The sequence below is a fragment of the Chlorocebus sabaeus genome, chromosome 22, assembly GCF_047675955.1.
Source record: "Chlorocebus sabaeus isolate Y175 chromosome 22, mChlSab1.0.hap1, whole genome shotgun sequence".
Classification (NCBI taxonomy): domain Eukaryota; kingdom Metazoa; phylum Chordata; class Mammalia; order Primates; family Cercopithecidae; genus Chlorocebus; species Chlorocebus sabaeus.
In genome coordinates, this window is record NC_132925.1 from 35,787,139 (window position 1) to 35,813,272 (window position 26,134).

A 26,134-nucleotide genomic window follows, 5' to 3' on the forward strand; every position below is an offset into this window, starting at 1 on the left:
TTTGGCTGTGAATCCGTCTGGTCCTGGACTTTTTTTGGTTGGTAGGCTATTAATTATTGCCTCAATTTCAGAGCCTGCTATTGGTCTATTCAAGGATTCAACTTCTTCCTGGTTTAGTCTTGGGAGAGTATAAGTGTCCAGGAATTTATCCATTTCTTCTAAGTTTTCTAATTTATTTGCATAGAGGCGTTTATAGTATTCTCTGATGGTAGTTTGTATTTCTGTGGGGTTGGTGGTGATATCCCCTTTTTCATTTTTTATTGTGTCTATTCGATTCTTCTCTCTTTTCTTCTTTATTAGTCTTGCTAGTGGTCTATCAATTTTGTTGATCTTTTCAAAAAATCAGCTCCTGGATTCATTGATTTTTTGGATGGTTTTTTGTGTCTCTATCTCCTTCATTTCTGCTCTGACCTTCGTTATTTCTTGCCTTCTGCTAGCTTTTGAATGTGTTTGCTCTTGCTTCTCTAGTTCTTTTAATTGTGATGTTAGAGTGTCAATTTTAGATCTTTCCTGCTTTCTCTTGTGGGCATTTAGTGCTATAAATTTCCCTCTACACACTGCTTTAAATGTGTCCCAGAGATTCTGGTATGTTTATCTTTTTTCTCATTGGTTTCAAAGAACATCTTTATTTCTGCCTTCATTTCGTTATGTACCCAGTAGTCATTCAGGAGCAGGTTGTTCAGTTTCCATGTAGTTGAGTGGTTTTGATTTTCTTAGTCCTGAGTTCTAGTTTGATTGCACTGTGGTCTGAGAGACAGTTTGTTATAATTTCTGTTCTTTTACATTTGCTGAGGAGTGCTTTACTTCCAACTACGTTGTCAATTTTGGAATAAGTGTGATGTGGTGCTGACAAGAATGTATATTCTGTTGATTTGGGGTGGAGAATTCTGTAGATTTCTATTAAGTCTGCTTGGTGCAGAGTTGAGTTCAATTCCTGGATATCCTTGTTAACTTTCTGTCTCGTTGATCCGTCTAATGTTGACAGTGGGGTGTTAAAGTCGCCCATTATTATCGTATGGGAGTCTAAGTCTCTTTGTAAGTCTCTAAGGACTTGCTTTATGAATCTGGGTGCTCCTGTATTGGGTGCATATATATTTAGGATAGTTAGCTCTTCCTGATGAATTGATCCCTTTACCATTATTTAATGGCCTTCTTTGTCTCTTTTGATCTTTGAAGGTTTAGAGTCTGTTTTATCAGAGATCAGGATTACAACCCCTGATTTGTTTTGTTTTCCATTTGCTTGGTAGATCTTCCTCTATCCCTTTATTTTGAGCCTATGTGTGTCTTTGCATGTGAGATGGGTCTCCTGAATACAGCAAACTGATGGGTCATGACTCTTTATCCAATTTGCCAATCTGTGTCTTTTAATTGGACCATTTAGTTCATTTACATTTAAGGTTAATATTGTTATATGTGAACTTGATCCTGTCATTATGATATTAGCTGGTTATTTTGCTTGCTAGTTGATGCTGTTTCTTCCTAGTATCGATGGACTTTACATTTTGACATGTTTTTGCAATCGCTGGTACCTGTTGTTCCTTTCCATATTTAGTGCTTCCTTCAGGATCTCTTGCAGGGCAGGCCTGCTGGTGACAAAATCTCTAAACATTTGCTTTTCTGTAAAGGATGTTATTTCTCCTGCACTTATGAAACTTAGTTTGGCTGGATATGAACTTCTGGATTGAAATCCTTCTTTTCTTTAAGAATGTTGAATATTGGCCCCTACTCTCTTCTGGCTTGGAGAGTTTCTGCTGAGAGATCTGCTGTTAGTCTGATGGGCTTCCCTTTGTGTATAACCCGACCTTTCTCTCTGGCTGCCCTTAACATTTTTTCCTTCATTTCAACTTTGGTGAATCTGACAATTATGTGTCTTGGAGTTGCTCTTCTCGAGGAGTATTGCTTTTTTTTTGAGATGGAGTCTTGCTCTGTCACCCAGGCTGGAGTGCAGTGGCACAATCTCTGCTCACTGCAAACCTCTGCTTCCTGGGTTCAAGTGATCTCCTGCCTTAGCCTCCCAAGTAGCTGGGACTACAGGCCCATGCCACCACACCCAGCTAATTTTTGTATTTTTAGTAAAGATAGGGTTTCACTGTATTGGCCAGGCTGGTCTCGAACTCCTGACCTCAGGTGATCCGCCTGCCTCAGCCTCCCAAAGTGTTGGCATTATAAGTGTGAGCCACCGCGTCCAGCCTATAGCAGCTTTTAATTTTATATATTTATATATGTTTAGCCAAATTTGTTTTCTATACTTTTCATTTACTTTTATGCTAAGACAGCCTTCCACACTTCATTGGAGAGACATATTTATGGATAATTCTAGCCTTTTTCTTCACTTTTTACTTTTAAATCTTTAAGAGATCTGGTGTTAATTTTTATACATGGCTGTTTAGTAAAAATACAACTTTTTAAAAAATTAATTCATTCAAAACATTTTATTGAATAATCACACTTTCTCCATTATGTTAAATCTACATCATATTTGACATGACCATATGCGGTAGAGTTTTGAGCCTTTCATTTAGATCCACTGACTTTATGGTTTTAAAATATGTTTTGCAGATGTAGTTTTCTAGCTGTAGAAGTCTTTCTTCCCTATATATATATATATATATATATATATATTTTTTTTTTTTTTTTTTTTTTTTTTTTTTGAGACAGAGTCTTGCTCTGTCACCCAGGCTGGAGTGCAGTGGCGTGGTCTCAGCTCACTGCAACCTCTGCCTCCCAGGTTCACACCATTCTCCTGCCTCAGCCTCCTGAGTAGCTGGGACTACAGGAGCCCGCCACCACGCCCGGCTAATTTTTTGTATTTTTAGTAGAGACGGGGTTTCACTGTTTTAGCCAGGATAATCTGGATCTCATGACCTCATGATCTGCCCGCTTCGGCCTCCCAAGGTGCTGGGATTACAGGCATGAACCACCGTGCCTGGCCAATAATTGTTCTTTAAAGTTGGTTATTTACGCCTGTCCATTCTTCATAATTAATTTGATGAATTTGGTGTAATTTCAGTTTTAAAATCCCCAAAGTAATTTTTAGGTTCATAAAAAATTCAGTTTACCTTGGGCATCATTATATTTTCATTTTAAACATCTTTACATCTTTAATGATATTTTAGTTGCCATTCAAGAATTATTTCATTCTAATGTAAAACAATAGCAAAAAAATACCCAAGCAAGCAAACAAACAAACAAGTGTGTTCTTTCATCCTTTTAATTTTTGCATTTATGTTCTCTACATTGTTTAATTTATTCTTAAATGTTCTTATATTTTTGCAGCTTTTTGAATGACTATTTTTAATATATTTCATGTTTTTTAGAACTATATATAGAAACTAATGATTTAATATATTTCTTCAGATAAATGCACAAATTATCAAACTACTGTTAGTATTGTTAATACAAATTAATTTATTTATTAGTATTGTTAATATATTTGTATTGTTAAATGTTGTTAAGATATTTGCAAATTAATTTATGTGTTTTTCTAGTTAATCATATTAGCTGAAAATATTGATAAATTTATTTCCTCCTTTCCCATATTTAAACCATTGTATTTTACTACCTTGTTTCATTGCACTGACTATAGCCCCTATATAAATAACTATATAATGTTAAATAATAATAATGATTGTTGGTATGCTTGCATTAGTCCTGACTTTAATTACCCAGCTTTTTCATGTTAAGAAATAAATCCTCTATACTTAGCTCACTAAATTTCAGAGTATTTTAAACACATCAAGAATAGAAGTTAAACTATATTCTATGTATTTTGTTCCTCATGGGATTATCTCATGATTTTTGTCCCTTGACTTTTTAATGAAGTATATTTTATTCATACATTTCTTTATAATGGATTATGCTTGAAAAAACCTGCTTAATTATGCTGTATTTAATATTTAATATAATTTTTTACTTTATTCGCAAGTTTTTAATCCTAATACCTGCCTTAAGTATTATTGCCTTAAGTATTATTGTTTCACTTTCACTTTGAAATAATTTCAAGTTTATAGAAAAGTTACAAGAATAATACAAATAGTTCCTATGTATCCTTCACCCACAGACTCAAGTTTTGTCAACTGCTGTATCATGCCTTGTCTAGCAAAAAGGTCACATAGTATACCCAGTTGTCATTTCTCTCTTATCTCCTTCAATCTTGGTCAGTTCTTCAGTCTCTCTTGACTTTTATAACCTAGACATTTATGAAGATTAGAGGCCAGTCTTTCTATAGAATGTTCTTTAATTTGGGTGTGTCCAATGTCTTCTTATTATTAGACTCAGGTTCTGGGAAATATTTCACAGAAGTGATGTGTGTTTAGCTCATTGCCTCTTATCTTTTGGCAAATGATGCCAATTTGTCCATTACTAGTAGTGTTAACTTCGATCACTTGATTAATATTGTGTCAGGTAGGTTGTACTACTTTTTAAATTAGTCTTTTCTCTCTTTGTATTTAACAAATATTTTGTGGGCAGCTACTTTAACATTATTCCTTATTTCATTTTCACTTGCAAGTTTTAGTATCCATTGATATTTCTTGCTTGAATTAATTATTTCTGTGATGGTTGCCAAATAATATTTTTCAAACTCCATCATTCCTTCTATTAGCATTCTATAATACAAAAGGGCTTTATATTCTCTTTATTTAATAAATAGTGTCTAATTTATATCAAAATTATAATATATTGCAGTTATTTCTTTGAATACTCCAATTGTCCTATACTTGGCTGGTGAAAGTCCCTCTCAAGCTGGCTTCCATGTACTTTTGACATGACTCGTCATTTTTTGAGTACATTCTTACTTCCTGGCCCAAGAGATGCTCCAAGTTATATTGTTCCTTCCTTGCCCCAGTCCTGGTACCAGCTGTTTCTCCAAGTAACCCTTTCTTTAAGTGGATAGTGATATTTTAAAACCAAAATGAGGATGCTAAGTATTAGGTATATGGATTGCTACTGGGGTGTCAGTGCTCCAGGGCCTCTTAGTGGGCAGGGGTAGGGTTAGGAAATATATGTACACATCTCTCTCTCTCTCTCTCCCCTATTAAAACTTATGAATAATCACTAATAACTTCAATTTCAATCCAATACCACAAGATTCATGTTAGCTTTCTCCCTGTCCACATTTATATTCTCTTCTCCAACAATAAGAAACTGGTTATCATTATCTTCAATATTTTTATTTACTTGCTCAATTCTCTTCAATATAGCCAAGGTCCCAACTTTCCCAGATGGTTTTCCCTTCAGCTGCTCTCTTGGGTGGGCCTGGCCCTTCAGAGATGCTTCCTCATTCAGAATCCTTTCTTCTTCAGGCCTTGGTACAAGTTGGGCTGCTCTTCCACAACACTTCAGCCTGCCTACTAGCTTTTTAACTAATAAGAATGAAAGAAGCCAGCTAGGTGTGGTGGCTCACGCCTGTAATCCCAGCACTTTGGGAGGCCAAGGCAGGCGGATCACGAGGTCAGGAGTTTGAGACCAGCCTGGCCAACATAGTGAAACCCTCATCTCTACTAAAAATACAAAAATTAGCCGGGTGTGGTGGTGCACGCCTGTAGTCCCAGCTACTCAGGAGGCTGAGGCAGGAGAATCCCTTGAACCCTGGAGGCGGAGGCTGTGGTGAGCTGAGATCAGGCCACTGCACTCCAGCCTGGGCAACAGAGCGAGATTCCATCTCAAAAAAAAAAAAAAAAAAAAAAAGAAAGAAAGAAAGAAAAAGAAAAAAAAATGAAAGAAGGCTTATTGTGTTTTGTATACTTAATTTGTTTTTCACTCAGGCAGACCTAGGACTGGAAACATTATAAAGACAACCCATGTCATACAGAAGAGTTTTGTCAAAAAAAATTGCCTATTTGTAGCAAACTGAAAACAATAGAAATGGCTATATATTGAATATATACATATATATGTCATCTTTCCTGGCTGTTTAAATACATAAATTCAAAAAATTGCCTTTAATATTTTTAAGAGTACATTTTTAAGGTAATTTGTAGAAAACATAAATGTACAGATAACGATAATTTATAGTGGTTTATGGTACCATTTAAACATATTTGAAAGGGTAGATATCCTTATTTTAATACTTAAGTTTAAATATCTGTGTAAAAGCCAGATCATGTGTGAATAGCCACATATGATATTGTGTAAATCCAAGTAAAAATAACTTGCCATAGACTGGATGTAGTTACAATATTTAGCAGAGGCAGATACGATAAGAAATAAATCTCTATCTCCACATCTTCCTAATAACTCTCAAAATTTTCCCCATAAGGTATTAAAATCTTCATAGATTCAATGATTCAATATTTGAATATAGGTAAATATTAGTTCATCTCTGTCTTCAAGTAACTTCTTTTTTCTTTCATGAAGTCTAGATTTTTATCCTGAGCCAACTCTCGTGCCACTATTGGTACTAAGAGAACTTTTTCTCTTTTCCCTTATTTTTTCTCCTTTGAAGAAGAACAAAAGCAGTTTAGATTAGAAAGTATGTGGATGTATACAGGCTATATAATTTAATAACTAAAAGATGGACTACAGCTATATAAAAAGGGTTTGTAGACAGTAATTAATTATGCTTGGATGGGATTGGTTTAGACAAAACTTGAAATCCTTTCTACAGGGAAGCATATCAAGTTAAAACTGCATGAGGTAACATTGCTAACCATCTTAACTAAAAAGTTTCAGTTCTTCCCTTTCATTAGCTGTCTGGTTGCTGACGTGAATAGTTAAGGCTTTCAAGTCTGAACCTGACCGATTATACAGTCAATCAAGAGCCTATTGTCTCAAAAATTAAGCTGAAGAGTAGAAAAATTAGTAGACTTCAGCATGTAAAATTCCAATGAGAAAATTCCAGTTAATCACTAAGATTCTCAATAGTCAACAAAATTAATACTAAGAACAAATCTAAGACTTCCAATTCTTATTTTATTAGAATGCCTTAAATTTTAAAAAGGAGCCATAGGCAAAACTTTTGAATAAAATTTTATAGGCAATGTACAGTTGTTGAAAGAATAATCAATGCAACATGATATTTATTACAAAAGGGAAGGAAGAAGTGTGGGAGTGAAGGAAGAAAGAAGACAGTAACAGAAGGAAAGGAGAGCGATTCTGAGAGAAAAACAAGATACCGTCTTAGAGTTCTGGGTAACAGATTTTGGTCAGCATTCAGAGTGGTTAACAGAATTGTAAAACTTGCTTCTAAAAATTTAAATCCTAGAAACAATAAGCTCTAGAGTAATCATTAAAAGTATAAATTGAGGGCCAGCGTGGTGGCTCATGCCTATAATCCCAGCACTTTGGGAGGCCAAGGCGGGTGGATCACAAGGTCAAGAGATGGAGACCATCCTGGCCAACATGATGAAACCTTATCTCTACTAAAAGTTAGCCAGGTGTGGTGGTGCGCACCTGTAGTCTCAGTTACTTGGGAGGCAGAGGCAGGAGAATTGCTTGAACCCAGGAAGTGGAGGTTGCAGTGAGCAAACATGGTGCCACTGCACCCCAGACTGGCGACAGAGTGAGATTCTGTCTCAAAAAAAAAAAAAAAAAAAAAAAAGATGTTGGGTTTCCTAATATTTAAGTTTTCAATTATTAAATTTAAAGGGCATCTAGAAACATTATAATTTTAAGTCATTATGTATTTATAGATATTCTAGGATTAATGAGATATAGGAAATGAAGCTTTTTAAATGTAGAGATTTTAAAAAATACACACCAAGCATGTTGGTCTAATAAGGAGTCCTACTCTCATATTTTTTCACAATTATATTATTTTATATAAAGTAATTATGCAATAAATTTCCTGGCAACTAATGGATAAAGTCCGACAAGCCATGTGTGTGATTTGAATCACAGTGCTGAGAAAAATGTATGGGATTCTATTTAGCACCACAGTGAAATTTAAGTCTTTATTTAGAAAAAATATTTAAAACTTCAAAATGCTAAAAAAAATTATCTCCAATTTTAGTATTTGCAGATTAGGCCATTTTGAAAACAACATTAACCAAATTAGAATAGCATGAAAATGGGAGCAAAAGATTCAACATAAAAATGACCACTCTATTATTTGTACCAACTTAACAATTAGGCAGTACGTAAATTGAAAATATGATAAAAGATGGGTTGTAAAGTATGGTGAATGGGATATTTAAAAATAAGATTCTCATTTTTAAAATATTGTCATGTCAGGATTTCCTTTGTATTCATACACACATGAAGGTTTTTAATGTAACATTTAAAACAAATACCCTAGTTTTTGGAGCCGGTATTCCCAGGGCTCAAGCACATGAGATTAATCTATGTTTTTGATGAGTCCACAGATATTTTATATTATTTACTATTATAAGGCTCTAGTACCTGCTCTGTAGAGTTTTATAGATAATTTGATTCAATGTCATACAAGAAAATAAGCAGGTAGGGAGCAGTAAATCCCTCTCACTGATTGCTTAGATCCTTAGAGTAGTAGTTCTTGATTTTTTGTGTGTGTGTATCTGAATCACCTGCAAAGCATAATGATTTAGAAGTTTAAGTCCCATTTTTAGAAATTCTAATTCCATTGTTCTGGATGTGGTTATCCAGAATCTGCATTTAAAACCAAAATGTTAACTTTGCTGCAGGCTATACAAGAACCACACCTAGAAATGCTAGTTTAAGAAGCTCTCTATGGTAGAATTCTGCAAATGTTCATTGCAGCACTGTTCACAATAGCAAAAACATGGAATCAAACTAAATGCCTATCAGTGACAGACTGGATAAAGAACATGTGATATATGTACAACATGAAATATTACGCAGCCATAAAAAAGAACAAGATCATGTCTTTTGTGGGAACATAGGTGGGGCTGTAGGCTATCATCCTTAGTAAACTAATGCAGGAAGAGAAAACCAAATACTACATGTTCTCACTTATAAGTGGGAGCTAAATGATAAGAACTTATGAACACATAGAAGGAAATAACAGACACAGGTTTATTTGAGGGTGGAGGGTGAGAGGAGAGAGAGGATAAGAAAAGATAACTATTGGGTACTGAGCTTAATACCTGGGTGATGTAACAGTATGTTCAATAAACCCCTCTGACATGTGTTTATCTATGTACCTTCAAACCTAAAATAAATTTTTAAAAAAGAAGCTCTCTAGAATCTGAAGGAAGTAAAGCTGAAGACTGGATGCTAAGGAAAAGGACAGCTGAAAAAATGGGCTAGAGGCACCCAAAATAAAAACTGAAAGAGCCTACTGCAAGGATAATAGGCAACGAGTGAAAGCATGTGTTAGATTCTGGGCAGCACCCCAGGACAGGAGTGAGCTTTATGGAAGTACTGAAGTACCAGCAACATCATGGTATTCGTCATCATCATCAACAGCATTGTTATCAACATCATCATCAACCTAGTGGGTGAGAAAACATGATCTCCAGACACTGGACTAGAGGTTTACATAGATCATCTAATTTAATCCTTATGATAAATATAGGAGGACTTAAAATGTTAGTTTTATATATATTTTTCATATGATAAAGCTGAACCTCAGAGAAATTAAGTGGTTTACCCCCAAAGTGTATTTAAATAGTAAGAATGAAAGCAGATTTGAATCAAGCAATGCAACTCTGCAGAACCCACCTTCTAAACTGCTATTCTTTAGTGATATCTTGTAGCACCTTTGAGCTCAAGGTGGCTTCACCATTGTGTAAGGAGAAAGAATACAGTATTTACATAATGATTAGTTGAAATGAATTTGCAGAAACCATGGAGGGTGATCATGGCAGGATGTAAAAAATCAAAAGTATCTTACAGTCTAAAGAAAGGTGCTGTGAGGTTAGAGAAAAGGGAGAGGTCAGCCATTCCTAGAAGTAATATCTTTGATGTGGTGAAAACTGTATAGAGTTGAAGAATGGAATAGAAATAAATGGGAACAGTGGGAATGGATGGAACCTCTGATGGCCACAAGGCTGAATGCCCCAAGGAGAAGTGATACAGCCATCTGGTGCTTGAGATCAAATTATCTAATATGTATGTAATTGTCCAAAAATTTCCCTTGGCGACTCAGGCTCAAGGAGGAGACCATGCTTTCTTTATCTCCCTTGTAAGTACAAGCTTTGTTGTTGATTTTTTCTGTCAAAACAATGTGGCTGAGAATAAAATACAATAATATCTTGAATCAGACAAACGGGTTTGAAACCCTGTCCTAAGCCAACAGAGAGCCTTTGGCAGGTTCCTTCCTGTCTCTGAACTTTAAACTTTTGCATATATATAGAACAAAGGGTAAACATCTACCTAAAAGTAGTATTATTAGAATTAAATGAGATAGTAGATAAACAGTACTTGGCACTTCTCCATCCCTTAAGTTAAATTTAATTTCATTTGCACTGCCATGTCAGGAAGGTACATGCAGTAGTATCTAACATAATTTTAGTTTTAACCCTTGTGAGATGCTCATGTTTGTAGCTTAAGAGTAAAAAGATAAATAAGAAAAAAAAAGAGGAACAATGGGCATTTGGTGCTAAGACTTCAGACTTAAATATAAATTCTTAACTATGAATCCTTAAATTAGTCTTTTAAAATCATGGCCCCTCCCCAAAAAAGAAAACCAAAAAACTCCATTCCAGTGGAAAGTGCTTTAGATTTCCAGATCTGCTTGGCACTCAACTATTCTCTGAACTGTCTTGTGACCTTGAGCAAGTATAACCTAAATTTAACTTCTGTTTGCTCATCTAGAAACCAAGGGATATAGTACTCAGATTGTCAAATGTATTCAGTATAGGACAATACACAATTTTTAGTTAGGGTCTCTAGCGGCTTTTTAGTGACATCAAAGGCCATAAAGCTACTAAAATTGTGTAGAAATATCATAATATAATCAAGCAGTTTTTTTCAAGCATAACCTATTATAAAGAAATATATGAATAAACAATCTTACATCAAAAATCAAAGAAGAAAAATCACGAGATAATCTCAATAACTGGTCAGTAGGTAAAATCTGTTCTAAGGGGTCCTAAGTAAACTAGTTATCTCTCCTCCTTCTGCCATTGAATTTAGTAGAATTTTTTCTTTTGTTTTGATATGTGTGTGTGTGTGTGTTTGTGTGTGAATAAATGTGTGCTTGTATTTGTTTTGAGGGAGTTGGTAAATTAACCCATTGGCATATTTACGTATTTCTATTTTGTTTACAAATGTAAATAGGTTGTCTAAGATCCATACCCTGGTGTCTCTCTTGTAATGGAGCTTAAATACTCTCTACTAAGCTACAAGAAAAGCATCCTATGCTTTGACTGTGATTGGAACTTTGCAAGCTAGTAGACATGCCTTTTACAAGCACTAAAATGAAGCTATAGCCATTGCAAACGAACCAAAATAGAGGTCACATGACTAAAGCACCCGTGCACCAGGCAGTCTCTGTTGTATTTTATTCCAGTTTCAATCTATTAATCAGAGGAGTTGGGAGAGCAATAATTTAAACACTGCAATAATCAATTCCATAACACATTAATAGAAGCTACAGTCAAACTTTGCCACACCACTGACTGCATCAGAACCTTGACAGGAGCCCTAGGGCCATGCCTAATTTGCATTACATTTACATAAAATTATAAATCAAGAATACATGAACACAGCCCTAATGTTTGTTAGTGCTTAGATCTTTCCTGATAGATACATTGAAACTGCTGGTGGTTGGACTTCACTTGCAATAAAATTGTGCGGCTGATCAGTTTTGTTCTCATTCTGCAATTACGGGAAAAGAAACCCAACACAGCAATAGTTTGGGGGTATGTGAATGCCATTTAAGGTTCTTATCCTGTAAAACTAGGACTCAGATGTGCCCTTGGAACCCCCAATCTAGAAGCAAATTGTCCCCAGTTATTTTGCAGATCCTGGTCACTGGGTATGATCACCAGTAACTTGTCATTAAGTAGAGATACAAACCACATAGAAACCTGAACAGCTGAAAAAATAAGTCCGCTGGAAAATTTTATTTTTCCAGAAGAAACTTGCTATCACAAAAAAGATAATTAGTGATAATCTTCAGGGTGAGGACAGATAAACCCAAACTTTCTTAAACTCAGCAAAGCATCTGGTACCTCATAGGGTGGAAAAGTGTACTTCATATGGCTCTAAGCATTCTGTGTGTTCTGGTATCCCTGATTTACATTGTTCCAACAGCTGTGGCTTTTGCTGTGGGTTTTCACACTCAGGGCTAGGTGAAAACATTCTCACTAATGTTACTGGCCTCAGTAACGGAGTACGCTCTCTATATTGTTTTTGGTCCTCCCATTTTAAGTCTCTTTTCAGACAGAAAATCAATACTTAAGTCCAATAGTATCTTTGGGAATATTTCTTTTCAGAAAGAGTTCCGCAAATATTTGTACATTATTATTCTGCAACTCCCACCTCTTTCTTACCACCCTTCTATCCCACACTTTCCTTACCTTGTACGATCAAGTAAACTTGGGAGGTCTTGGGCTCATGCTGTGTCTGAACTGAGCAAGTGTAGGAACCCTCATCATAGACATCCACCTTCTGGATTCGGAGGCTGTATTCCAGAGAATGGCGTTTCTCCAGCTCAACCCGTGGGTCCAGAGACCACTTGTCATGTCCAGCAAAAATGATGCCAGAACGGTTCAACCAGGCCACCTTTGAGTTCTTGTCTTCTACAACGCACCTGACAGAGCAGAGTAACAATATTAGTGCCTTAACAACGACTGTTTCTGTGTTTCTTTTCTAGGTGATCAGACTCAACAAGTCCAAACAAGAAAAATAATTATATGCCGAATGAATTACTGCCATGCCATTCGTGGAGTCCTTAAATTTTCACTATTTCATTTAAGATGTAATTACCATCCAGTGGATGGATGTCATCATATTAGACTCAGTTCAGCAATAAACAATCTGAGTATGAGTGATGAAGGCAAAGTTAAATTAGTATTGACTTCCCATTATCTTCTTGTTTAGGAAAATGCCACTCGCTCAGAACTCCGTCTTTTTAAGTAATTTTGAGAATTATACAACTGATATCATAGCACTTTTACTCCATCTTGAACTGTGTTTACTTTTTTTTTTTTTTGAGACGGAGTCTCGCTCTGTCGCCCAGGCTGGAGTGCAGTGGCCGGATCTTAGCTCACTGCAAGCTCCGCCTCCCGGGTTCACGCCATTCTGCTGCCTCAGCCTCCCAAGTAGCTGGGACTACAGGCGCCCACCACCTCGCTGGGTTAGTTTTTTGTATTTTTTTTAGTAGAGACGGGGTTTCACCATGTTAGCCAGGATGGTCTCGATCTCCTGACCTCGTGATCCACCCATCTCGGCCTCCCAAAGTGCTGGGATTACAGGCGTGAGCCACCGTGCCCAGCCCTGTGTTTACTCTTTTGTAAGTATTTCCTATAGTATTGTGTAATGATAGATTAAAGTTATACTCCACCATTATAGGAATTAGACTAGACTTCTGAGTTTACTTCTTCTAATCTTTACAAGTTTGGAATGCCCACTTCCAGGAGTAAAAATTGTGTGAGCAGATCCAAGCATAAGGGGATAGGTGTTATGACAAGGAAATCAAAGCAAACATCATCTGGCATAAGTCTGGTTCCAGCTGCCGAAGGCAGAAGCTTGTTTGGTGGCAAGTTAGCAAACTTGCTAACTTTTTGCTGTTAGCAAACAGCATTTCTGGTCATACTGAATGCAGGCAATCTTTAACAAAGATGAAGAAGACAATTTTGTCGTTCATAGACCAATATATCAAAAAGGGTAAAGGAATAATGCTTATTCGAATTACTGCTTTAAAAAATGTAAAAGGGTCCTTTCTGAAATTTGAAAGAAAGGGGCAAAGAACATGAATTAGTGAAGGAGGCATAAATACTTTTTGGGGAATATGGTTTTCTCCTTCAGTTCCAGCAAGAGTCTTGCAATGGAAGAATCTAGCAGAAAACAAAAACAAAAACAAAACCTTCCGTCTGCATCCCTGTGGCAAGATTTATGTCTACCCCATAGGGAGGTGTCCCAAACCCTGTTCACAGCTGCAAAGCCAGCTGCTCAACACTCTGGGGCAGGAGGGAGTGAACAGAAAGAGCCACGAGCACCACAGCAGGACAATTAAGACACCCTGTTCCCCTGTATTTTCTAAACCAAATAAAATCCAGTTTTTCTCTCAGCTCAAAACAACTAAACATAGACAGAAAATTGATGCATAATCCCTAGACTGTCCACATGGGAATAGAAAGGCCAACTGTGTCTCTTATAAGAAAGAGAAAAGCTAAGTCTTTTTACATACTCCATCTATGGTGTAATACAAAGACCTCCTTCTCCTATTACTTTTAAATGAATTGTAGATGTGATTTAGAGGGAGAGTTTTTTTTTTTTTTTTTTTTTTTTGAGACAGGTCTTGTTGGGTCACCAAGACTAGAGAGCAGTGGCCTGGTCATAGCTCACTGCAGCCTCAAACTACTGGGCTCAAGCAATCCTCCTGACTCAGCCTCCTAGATAGCTAGGATTATAGGTGCATGCCAGCAGGACTAGCTAATAATAAAAAAAAAAATTTAGAGATGGGGTATTGCTATGTTGTTCAGGCTAGTCTCAAGTGATCTACCCAACTTGGCCTCCCTAAGCACTGGGATTATGGTCATGAGTCACCATGCCTGACCCTAGAGTAAGAATTTGACTTAATAAGTTAGGTGCCAAGATACGTAGGTCTTACTTTTCTTCTGTACCTATTTGTTTTCATAAACATAACTAGATTTAGGTATCATTTAATATCTCCATTTCCCAGTATGTGCTTCTCTGTCATGCATATATTATTGAGTATAATTTATGTGTTTAATAATTTAGAGGCCTTTTATCATGAGCACCAACTTAACTTCATGAATGCTTGCTGCCTCATTCCAGACTCAGTTTTACTTTTGCTGTTCTCCTCTCTTGTGGCATCATTTCTCTGTTCTTGGTGATGTTTGCAGCATCTCTGTATGTAAAATCATTGATGAATTAATTAATAGGATGTTTGCTGTCTTACTCTGGACCATTATGAAATTGTTGAATGTAGATTTACCATGTTTTTTCTATTTTACTAAGAAGGATAGAAATTTACCTATGTAAATGTGTTTTAAATCTTCTATCATTTTTCCTTGTGCATGTTTCTCATCTGCACAGCTTAACACAAGAATGGACAGATTTGCTACATTATAGATGTATTCCGAATGCCTCTTAGCCCCAAATATGGCTCCAATCTGTTCACTTTGAAAGACAAAGTACTATATAATATAGCCTACATAAATATGGCCTGTGAATCCAATAAAAACAGCAAATTTTTACCTTGCTCATTTGGATACCACCAATAACTAATCTGGGATAAAAAAGGCATTTGATAAATGTCTGTCCTGTGAACTAACTGGGTCACACATGCAGACACAGGACATTTGGTAACCTATATTCCACGTCCCCATCCCTAGTCCTATAGCATCCACAAATAAATTGGACAGATTTCTTTAACAACATAAGGTAAAATTTGTAAGTCGGGTCTTTATGGTCCTTTGACATTTTAGCAATTTTCATTCATGGAAAAGTTAAAATCATACAGATCATTATTCTAAATTATTATTTGAGGGTGTTCAGCTCCATCTTACCTAGAGAAGTAATTGACTATTTCAGCAAAATTGCCAGATGCATAAAAGTGCATCTAATTAAACAATGTATTATGTGGAAATTTTGTTATGACAATTTACATAGTACCTTATTTTTGCTTTGGGTTTTATCCATATTTATTTTTAAAATTCATCTTTTACTGACAAACAAGTGAATGGTATATTAGAATATACATATACTTTTTACTAACTCAGATGGTTAGCCAAACTCCAAGCACCAGAACACAATACAGTATAGTGTTCTTAAAAACGAAACCACTTCTCCAGATCTTTCAGGGTTCCTTTTTACGTACTCAATAGTTGCAAAATAAATGTATTAGCTCTGTAAACTAGAAAATAATCCTCCTATAATGTGACTAAAACTTTCTTAATAAAAAATGAGTAAAGGAATAATGCAATTCCAGAACTAAATATTTTCTTAATTTCAAAATCTTAATTTAAGGTGGCAACTATTTTATATCATAAAAAGTACACATAAAAAAAGATGGTAGGACCAGGCACGGTGGCGCATGCCTGTAATCCCAGCTCTTTGGGAGGATGGAGGCAGGAGGACCACTTGAACTCAGGAGTTCGAGGCTGCAGTGAGCTATGATCATATCACTGCACTCCAGCCTGGCCAGAGTGAAACCTTGTAAAAAAGAAAAGAAAAGAAAAGAAAAGAAAAGAAAAGAAAAGAAAAGAAAAGAGAAAATATAGTAAACCAAAATCAGTAGTTTCAATTTGTAGGGGTCTATGTTTATTAAGAGATAATAACTAGTCATACAGTGTAATGATAGACCACCTGGCTATCTGGAAATAAGAAATGCTGATATAAATACAGACCCAGGTTCCCAGCATTCACTGACTCACCAATAAGCATCATGGGCTTGCATCTCAGAGGTATGCTGGCTCAACTGTGCATCAGGCAGGCTTGTGGAGTAAATGAGAATTCTTGGGCCATGTTATTATAATATGATAATAATGAATTATCACCTATCTAGATTGTTGCTGCAGTTTAGTTCTAAACTTTGTACTTAATGATTTTATCTCCAAAATCAGCCTGGGCTAAAGCAGGAAGATGAAGAGATTGTATTTCAAAAACTTGTTAGTGTTATGTGTTGTTTTAATAGAATGTTGTCTTGAGGAACACATTATGTTGCAAATAATTCCCAGGTTTAGAAAGAACTGGACCCTAATGACAGTGGGTGTTAGTGCCACGAGGAGAAGATCAGAGACTATCCTTCCACTTTGGGTGGGTTTTATGGAAGGCAGCTGAGGACATGGACGTATGCTACAAAATGCCACCTCTCCAGAAAATCTTCTCTCGTCAGTAAAACCTTCTTAAAACTTCCTTTTTATGACCTTATCATACTCCACATCGCATTAGAGTTATTTGCACTCATCTTTTCTCATAAGCTTATTAAGACAGTGACCTTCTTGTAATTCACCTCTGGAGCCCTCACTGAGCCTAGCAGCATAAATACCACGTGCATAGTAGATACTTGCTGAAATGTGGAATAAACAAGATGAATTTAACAAATTGCATTAGGTCAATTATAAAATATTCATTAATTATCTAATAGGCACAGTAAAGATGGATTACTATTTTAATATTTCTTAAGAAATAATTAAAGTTATCAGATATAAATGGAAATTTTAAAAGAATTATTGAGTGTGGTATTAAAATGAAAGTAAAGGAGAGAAAAAATGTGTTCCCATGTCCACTACAAAGAAAGATCATCTCTCGGAACTACATGATCTATATTGCATGTAACAACTGAAAAAAAGTATCGTATCCTAACTAAGTGCTTAGTAGGTTGCTCGTGTTAATCATGAACCCTCAAATATCAGATGGGTTACCTACCTGAACTGTAAATCTATGATTTTTTAAAAATCATCTCTAAAAAAGTTAGGAAAGGTAAGCACACAATTTTTTATCTTCTTTGTTTAGTATATTTGATTCCATAAAACTGTCACAAAAAATTAATGCACCCATACAAATCTTAAGCATTGAATTTCTTCAAACACTTTATACCAAGTCTGTTATGCAGACTTATACAAACAGGTACATTGACAATTCTAGTAACATTGCACAAGAGTGGGGTTTATACTGCTTAAAAAATGAATATAACTGGAGGTAGAAAAGAAATGCTAAAATCAGTTTGTACCAACAGATTACTTAATAGCATATATACTGACAAGATATCTAGGATGTAATTGATACGTATCTACCAGATATTAAGCCTGTTCAATTGCTGCTGGACACATTTCATATTTAACAAGCATTAATAACTGCTAAAAAACATGCCAACTTAGGATTCAAATTTATCTGGACTTGGCCTTGCATAAATTTCCTTCTTTTCTCAAGAGTATAATCTGGTATTTATTCACTGATAACAATAAATATATTTTATGTAATCTCTTACCAGTTATCTATACTCATATTTATACGTTGCAGAGTCTGGGAGCAGTGTAACTGGATGGGTAAGAGAAATCTATTTGTTTCTTAAGAAAGAATAGTTAGATAAGTAGTTCCAAAGTGAAGGCAATTTGTGCCCCTAGATGACATTGGCAATATCTGGAGGCATTTTTTGGTTGTCACAACTAGGGAGGGGGTGTTGCTATTGGTTTCTAGTAGGGATTGGTCAGGGGTGTTGATAAATGTCCTACAATGCCGTGGACAGCCCCCAACACAAAGATGTATCTTATCCAAAATGTTGACAGGATCGAGGTTGAAATACGTAGATACAGACGTCTTTCTCTTGGTTTACATATTCAGAAGCACAGGACAAATATCTAAAGTGCAGTAGTGTGTTTTCATAGGCTTATGCTTTTTAATTTACACATACTTAATTGTCAGCAGCAAAGTTCATGACAAAGGCACAACAATGAGGCCTAGTGAGGCTCTGGTTATGAGTTAATAGTTAATGACTATAAGTTAGTAGTTAATCATGCCCCTTTTGTTGTTTTTAGTTTCATAATAATAAAATCATGTAATTGTTTCCTAACACCCAAGATAGGTAAAGGAGAATCAGTTGGAGAAAATTGATTTTTAAAAAAAATATTAGTCTTTGTTCATCAGAAAACTTTTTCATTGACCTTTATTATTTTTCACATTTGTGAATCTCCCTCTTTTGTAAGATGTGGAAAGATTCAAGATATGGATGGGAAGGATGTCTTTAAAAATGTTATTTTGATGCTGTTTGCCTTGTAACTTCAATCCTACAAATAAAACCCTTAGTGAATCAGCAAAACTATCATAGAATCATTTCACTCTAGAAGGAAAGATAATTGTTCTGGGAAGTGATGCTATATATTCCCAGCATTAAAATGTGGAATCAGAAAAATTCTAAGCAGAGAATGGAATAAAGTATGAAAATATCCCAGATTCTCCTGAGTCAGAAGTCCTTAGTCTGGTTTTATAACATTATTTTAAGTATGATGAATTCCAACAACTATGCAAACACATCAAAAAAATAAATACCAAGTTAGTTAAAAACCAAATTTAAGGAATTTTAAATCATCAATCATTTTGGATCATCTTTTTGCTTCATTACCATTTTCTAAGATTAGAGTCAATTAGAAATAAAAAAAGAACTGTGGGAATTCACTGCTGACACTCAGGAGCCCTGTTAGCCTCTGCTGCAACTAAAAGCTTCAACTCCTTAACTTCCTTGCTCCTAGCTTTAGTTCTTTTCACACTTGACCTCCGGTTGGACCCCTGTCTGCTCTCGTGGCATCATTCTCTTGCTGTTGTGCATGTCTCTTCTCCTTATCTTTATCCACTTGACCCAGACCCTAATCTTAGTTTGGTAATGGTTGACTTCTCTAGATTTATACCAAATTGTAGACCAGTTAACACTATGACAGCATCTACATGATCAGATTATCTCCCCTCACCCTTGCTTCTTTGCACACATTCATGTACCAATGGTTACATGCACATGTGTACATGCACACACATGGAAGTAGTAATGGATGGTCAGGGCAGAGTAAGAACACCCAGGTAGTAGAATACAGAGGTGGTAAACCCACAGGAACTAGATTTATGTAAATATATTGCTGGCCACAATGATTCGGAAATCTGTATACTGCTAATGGAGTGCTAGTGTAAAAAACAAACAGTTTAGCTCCTGAAGAGGCTCATTTTAGTTCTGGCCTTGCAGCCTATTTACTATTGGAACACAGATAAGTCATTTAACTTTTCTTTATCTCAGTTTCTTCGCAAGTAAAATGGGGCTAACGATACCTGTTCAACCCCTTAGAACCATTCTCAGGTTAGTTCTTTAAATCAAATGAGATGATGTAGATAGAAACATTTCATAAAACGCAAAGCTATATATATGCTTATATTCATAGTATCTCATTGTAAAGGACAAAAAAAAAAAAAAAAACCCAGTCATATAAGAGAGATAACTAAAGGAAAAACATTGATTTCTCTAGGTCATATTGAAAAAAATTAATCTCTTTATATTTTGTAGTATGATGAAACCCACTAAATATATATTACCCAGACTCTCAGATCAATCACGTATTTCTCTAAATGCCAAACTTTCATTAGTTATTCACATGTGCTCTACTGTGAAAGCATCCTTTCTGTGATTAGGCTACCACTTATTACAATGATCATCACCTGAAAGTGCAAAAAGTTCACCGTGGCAAATGGCAAAACCCAGATAAGGTGTGCAATTCCTGGAGCAATGAAAAGGCCTCCATAGACATGCTTTTTGTCTCTTACTATCACTAAAGAACACCTTGTCCAGTCATACATGCATCGTTATATATGATACATGCATCGTTATATATGATACATGCATGACTACATTTCAGAATCACCTTTTTGAAGAAACGTAGTTGCATATCCATGCAGATGGTAGAGGTTAACAGAAGAGTGGATGGAAAAGAAACAGGACCACCCAATTAAGCCCTGAGTGTGTCTCCACAAACTGTGTCTTCTAGGACCATCTTTATTCCTATTCTTGTCACATGAACTGTCCTGTCTCTACATTCACATAGAAGAAATAAATGGGAAAAATAAGACATAAATTCCAAAAAGAGATAAATATTGAGACTGAGACCAGGAGAAAACTGATTTCTGTCCCAGTCACAGCTGGAGTTAGAGTCAATCCCAGGAACATTTATAAGTGGTTGGAAACAGCTCTTCTAGGATCTTTCCAAGAGTCTGGATCATGTCAGAAAAATAAATCATTCTCTTCTTAATCACATCACAACTCAAAATTCTTCCTTATTTTGTAAGTGGTGAAGTGGAAAAGTTATGGGTTCAGTAGTTTAGTAGCTTTAGGCAAGTTATTTAGCAAAGAAAGGCAGCATGGTGAGGTGGTGATGGCTTCAGGCTGCAAAGCCAATTTTCTGCTCTAAATTCTAGCTTCATCACATACTTGCTCTGTGGTTTTGGGACATTTGTTTATCCTCTCTGTGCATGTGTTTCCTAAGCTATAAAATGAAGATGATCATAGTATCTACCTCGTTTGGCACTAGTAATGTTTAAAAGGTTTTTTAAAAAAACATATAGAGCAGTGCCTGGACCTAATATGTCCAATATTTTTGAAGAGCTTCAGGGTTTTTCTTCTGCAAAACAGGAGTAGTAACTACTTCCTCAGATTGTTGTGACTATTAAACAGGATATATTTGGAGTCCACAGTGAGTTCTGGAAGATCCTGATGCATTTTTGTTTCCATATCCTTCCATAATTCAAATCTTTGTCATTTGTTCTATAGAAACCTCGTTTTTGGGATCAATCCAGCAGCTCCTGGATATTGTGACTCAATCTAATCCTTGCTTATTAATAGGCATTTTCAGGGAAACTCCCTTTTACGGGCTTGGGCTGTCTTGCATCTGATAGCCCCTTGGTCCCCTCTGGTTAGCAATCGGCCTCTTACAGCCCACAGAATTTAAATCAAGAGCAGGATGATGCAGCATGGTTATAGTGCAATGGTGTAAACTGAGGATCTCATGCCATCTTTGGAACACTTTCAAAGGATTTTTGGGATACCTGTGCATAGGCAGCACAGGCCTTAATTGTCTCACCACTTTTAACCAGATCCACTTAGTTTCATCAGAACTCATACATGGCTGTTTCTCTAGGGTAGCTGAAATAGAGGCCCATGCTGTGCTTTGTGATCCCCTGAGGTCTGCTGGCTGAACTGGGGTTCCTCCTGAATTGGATGAAGCACACCCTATGCTTTGAGGACTCTCAGGTTGCAAGAACAAGGCCTGTTCTGTCTCCTCAGTGACTGAGTGGCAATTATATGCTCACTAAAGTAGCAAGAATCTACAACTTTTTCCTCTCCTTTCAACTACAAATTCTCCTCTTTCCTCCCTATACAGTTGAGAGAGGATGAGAAACAACTTTAAATTTTGCTTTTGTTTTGATTCTCCCTATGAGATTTTGTTCTCTGTGAAAAATACCTCTCATTTGGAAAGAGAAAAAACTGCCTTTGGTTGTACTTTTGAAAGAATAAAATTAGTCTTGGAATTGTAGCTCAGATTTGTAGTTAAAAACTTCACTCACTATGCAATTAAAAATAATTCCACAGCTATTTGAAGAAAATTGTGTTACCTCTGCATCATTACAAATACCAAAAGCATGCTAAGTTCTAGATAGAAAAAAATATGGTCTTTTCCATATAGGGTTTATACTTTATCTCATTCCAGCAGTAAGGAAAAAGAAAAGTGCTTGCAATAAACCACAATGCACTTAGGATGAGCATTATGATGTATGAGGCATGGCTGTAAAGTCAGGGGACTGTTTTCCACAAGGCTCACTTGAAAACCCAGCCCCTTACTTTATAGTCTCGTCATATATACCATTATGTAAATGTTATAATTGGAGCAGAACCACATTATAATATGACTCATCATTACATTACATGCATCTAGACATAATTCAGATCAAATTATGCCCTCTAAGACATGACAATTAATAGATACAACATGTATGTTATAACAAAGTTAACACATAATAAGTATGTAAGCACGTAAGTAAGTAAGTAATGAGACTGTCTTCAGGACTACCATTAGAAAATGGCTCTACTCTCTGGTTTGCCTTCCCTAGTAGAGGTAGAGGTAAAAGAGACAAAGATAAAGGCAAGTGCATATGAAGAGCAAAATAAGTCTTTTTTTTTTTCTTTTAGACACAGTTTTGTTCTTGTTGCCAAGGCTGAAGTGCAATGGTGTGATCTCGGCCCACTGCAACATCGGCCTCCCAGGTTCAAGCAATTCTCCTGCCTCAGCCTCACAAGTAACTGGGATTACAGGCATCCACCACCATATCTGGCTAATTTTGTATTTTTAGGTAAGATGGGGTTTCACTATGTTGGTCAGGCTGGTCTCAAACTCGTGACCTCAGGTTATCCACCCACCTTGGCCTCCCAGAGTGCTGGGATTACAGGCATAAGCCACCACACCTGGCCAGAAGTCTTTATTTTTGAAATGTAGTTTGTGGAAATAAATGTGAAATAGGGGACTCCAGAAGCTGCAAACTGAAGGAGATATAATCAAACAGATCTATCACAGGCAAAGGAAATGTAGTGGTCTTTTTCCCCAGATGACAAGAAGCCGATAGAGCACTGATGGATTAAGTGAAAGGACTATTAAGTGAAAGGACAGGTAGAGGGAGGGAAAGAGCTAAATCTACGTGGAGATTAATAAAGTGTTCTTTTGAAATTGTTCCCTTATTTTTCCTGGGTTAATTATTGCCATTTACAGTCAAGACCTCTTGACACAGCACCAGAAATTTTGTTGAAATCCTAATATTCTGCAGAAACCTGACCTACCAGCAGGAATTATATTGACTAATTCATAATGTCCAGTCTCCCTCAAGGATGAGTCACCTTTGTCTGGCTCTATCACGACCACTCTTAGAATGATGGTGATAGTCTACTGATTGTGACATCCAGTGAATTTATCTGAAGTATTTGTCCTACGAAGCCTCTTCAAAGCTTTCAGCACAAGTCACCACCCGGTCTTCATTTTCTTGGTTTTCTTCCTAACTCTCTCACAATTTCTCAATTTCCATAATTGTCTCCTCTTTCTCCATGCACATTTTCTCCAGGATTGTACTTTTCTTTTCTCCTGACCTCACAGAGCACTCCTAATACACTTTTGGCTTTAATTACACTTAATATGATTGAAACATAAAACGGCATACTCAGCTGCTTCATGTAGATATTTGAAGGTACCTCAAATTCAACATGTCTTGAGCTGAAACTCATCATCTTCCACTTTACTGTGGTTCTTATTCTAAATTCCCCGTTATCAGTTAATGGAACTCTATTTCATCTATAAATTTATGCTAGTATCCACAGAATTATTCTTTTTTTGGGGGGAGGGGGATGGGGTACAGAGTCATTCAGGCTGGCATGCAATGGCACGATCTTGGCTCACTGCAACCTCTGCCTCCCAGGTTCAAGCAATCCTCCACCTCAGCCTCGCAAGTAGCTGGGATGACAGGTGCACACCACCACACCTGGTTAATTTTTGCATTTTTAGTAGAGACAGGGTTTCAACATGTTGGCCAGGCTGGTCTCAAACTCCTGACCTCAAGTGATCTGCTTGCCTCAGCCTCCCAAAGTGCTGGGATTACAGACATGAGCCACCGTGCCCGGCCAAAGTTATTCTTATTTCCTTCTTCTTCTTCATGTATCTTATGTAGTCACATATTATTTTACATTTTTTCTAATTGCTTAAAAAATATTTTAAAAAACTTTTAGCACATACCACCTTTGGGATTTTCATAAATTGACCTCTACTCTCCATCGTCACTTCCGCTGCCATTGTTCAGTGCCTTGTCATTTGTTACCAGCATCACTACACAGATTTCCAACTGGTGTTTTAGTCTGTGATACTGTATCCCCTTACCCACAGCTATTCCATCTGTCTTTCATAGTGAAAAGAATGTACATACATAAAGTTGATCACGTACTCATCTTATTTAAATGTCCGTGGTCTTTTTACCTGTAAAAATCCAAATAGATCAGTAAAATATCAGTTCACTTAACCTAGTTTTCCAGCCCGATCTCTTGATATTACACTGTTTTTGCTATGAATTTTATGCTTTGTTCAGACTTCAATCTCTCTTTTTCTAGCTCTGGTTTTTCCTTTTTATTTAAAATGTCTTGTTTGGCAAGCTCCTGCTTACTATACAAAAATCTATCTCAGATGTGCCCTTCTCTGTGATTCATTCTCTCCAATTTCCCTAGTTGATTCTCAGCTTATGCTAGCATTTTACGTCTTTGTTTTCCTGCCTTTCATCAGTATTTTAAGAGTGGGCCAAAACCATGTCTTCTCAACTTTTGCAATTCTATTGCCTATCAAAGTGCCTTACACAAAAAAGTTTCTAGGTAATTACTCAATGGATGAATGCATATATGAGAGTCTGTTTTTTTTGTTTTTTGTTTTTTTTTGCCTCTCATCTCACATTCATAAGAGTGTCCCCACTCTTGAAATATCTTGAAGGTGAAAAAAACCTACTATTCCAAGTGGTGTTGAAAGTGGAGGAACTGTGACAGGACAAGAAACGTTTTTCTAATCTAAACCAGGTATCTTTTTTCCCTATAATTTCTCCTATCATTTTCTCTTCTCCTCTAGGTCTAGAAAAATGATGATATCTATGATGCATCTATGTTATACTATAATAGATATGTGAAAGTACATTTTTTATCACTCTTCTAATTTTTTTAATTGACATGTAATAATTGTGCATATTCATTACATGTGATGTTTCAATACATTTAATGTATAGTGATCAGATCAGGACAATTAACATATACATCATCTCAAATATTTGTAATTTCTTTGTGTTGAGAAGGTTCAATAACTTCCTTTTAGCTGTTTGAAATGATATATTATTGTTAACCCTAGTCATCCTATTGTGGTATAGAATGTGCTAGAACTTATTTCCCTTATCTAGCTGTAATTTTGTATTCCTTAACACATCTCTTCTTATCATCCAAACAGTAAATTAAAAAATAAATACAATATGCAGGGTAAACTTCATAACTCAAGTAGGTTCTAAAAATATGCTTAAGAGTGAAAACAAAAACTGATTTCTAATATATTGATGCCCCTTCTCTATTTGGTAGACTTAACTATGAACTTTTGTATTATCTTTTGTTAGTGTCTCTTGTCTTAGAGGCTTACATTTAAGCATCCCAATAAATATTTTTTAATCCATACTCAGATGTCACACCGAGGACTAACCACCTGTGAGTTTATAGAGGGATTGTGATTAGATCATAATCAGTTTTCTCACCGATCTATTGAAGCAGGTTAATTTGGTCTCACAGAACTTTAAAATTTTTTCTTTCTCTACTTCATTTCACTGTGAAATGAGCAATTATTTTTTCTTTTAAGGTAATAATGTGATCAAGAAGAAAAACAGGAAGGCTGATAAAGAGATAAATAGTAAAATTTTCTCCACTGATCCTTTGTCTGGGAGGCAATGAAAATTTAGGCAGTCCATATTCTTTCAGTCAACAGGAGGCACTGTAGTTATTCAGATAAAACTGTGTTTCATTACTTAATTTTGGTAAATA

At 36.1% G+C, this 26,134-nt stretch overlaps 1 protein-coding gene across 3 annotated transcripts in view; it reads right to left on the minus strand.

Moving 5' to 3' along the window:
• The window catches only part of LSAMP (limbic system associated membrane protein), a 634,113-nt gene that overhangs the window by 279,650 nt on the left and 328,329 nt on the right, over nucleotides 1-26,134 (minus strand). For all 3 annotated transcript variants that reach the window (XM_038002454.2, XM_038002453.2, XM_038002452.2), the window contains exon 2: nucleotides 12,405-12,637. In XM_038002454.2, coding sequence (XP_037858382.1) covers nucleotides 12,405-12,637 — 233 coding nt within the window. The remainder of the gene's footprint in view (nucleotides 1-12,404; nucleotides 12,638-26,134) is intronic.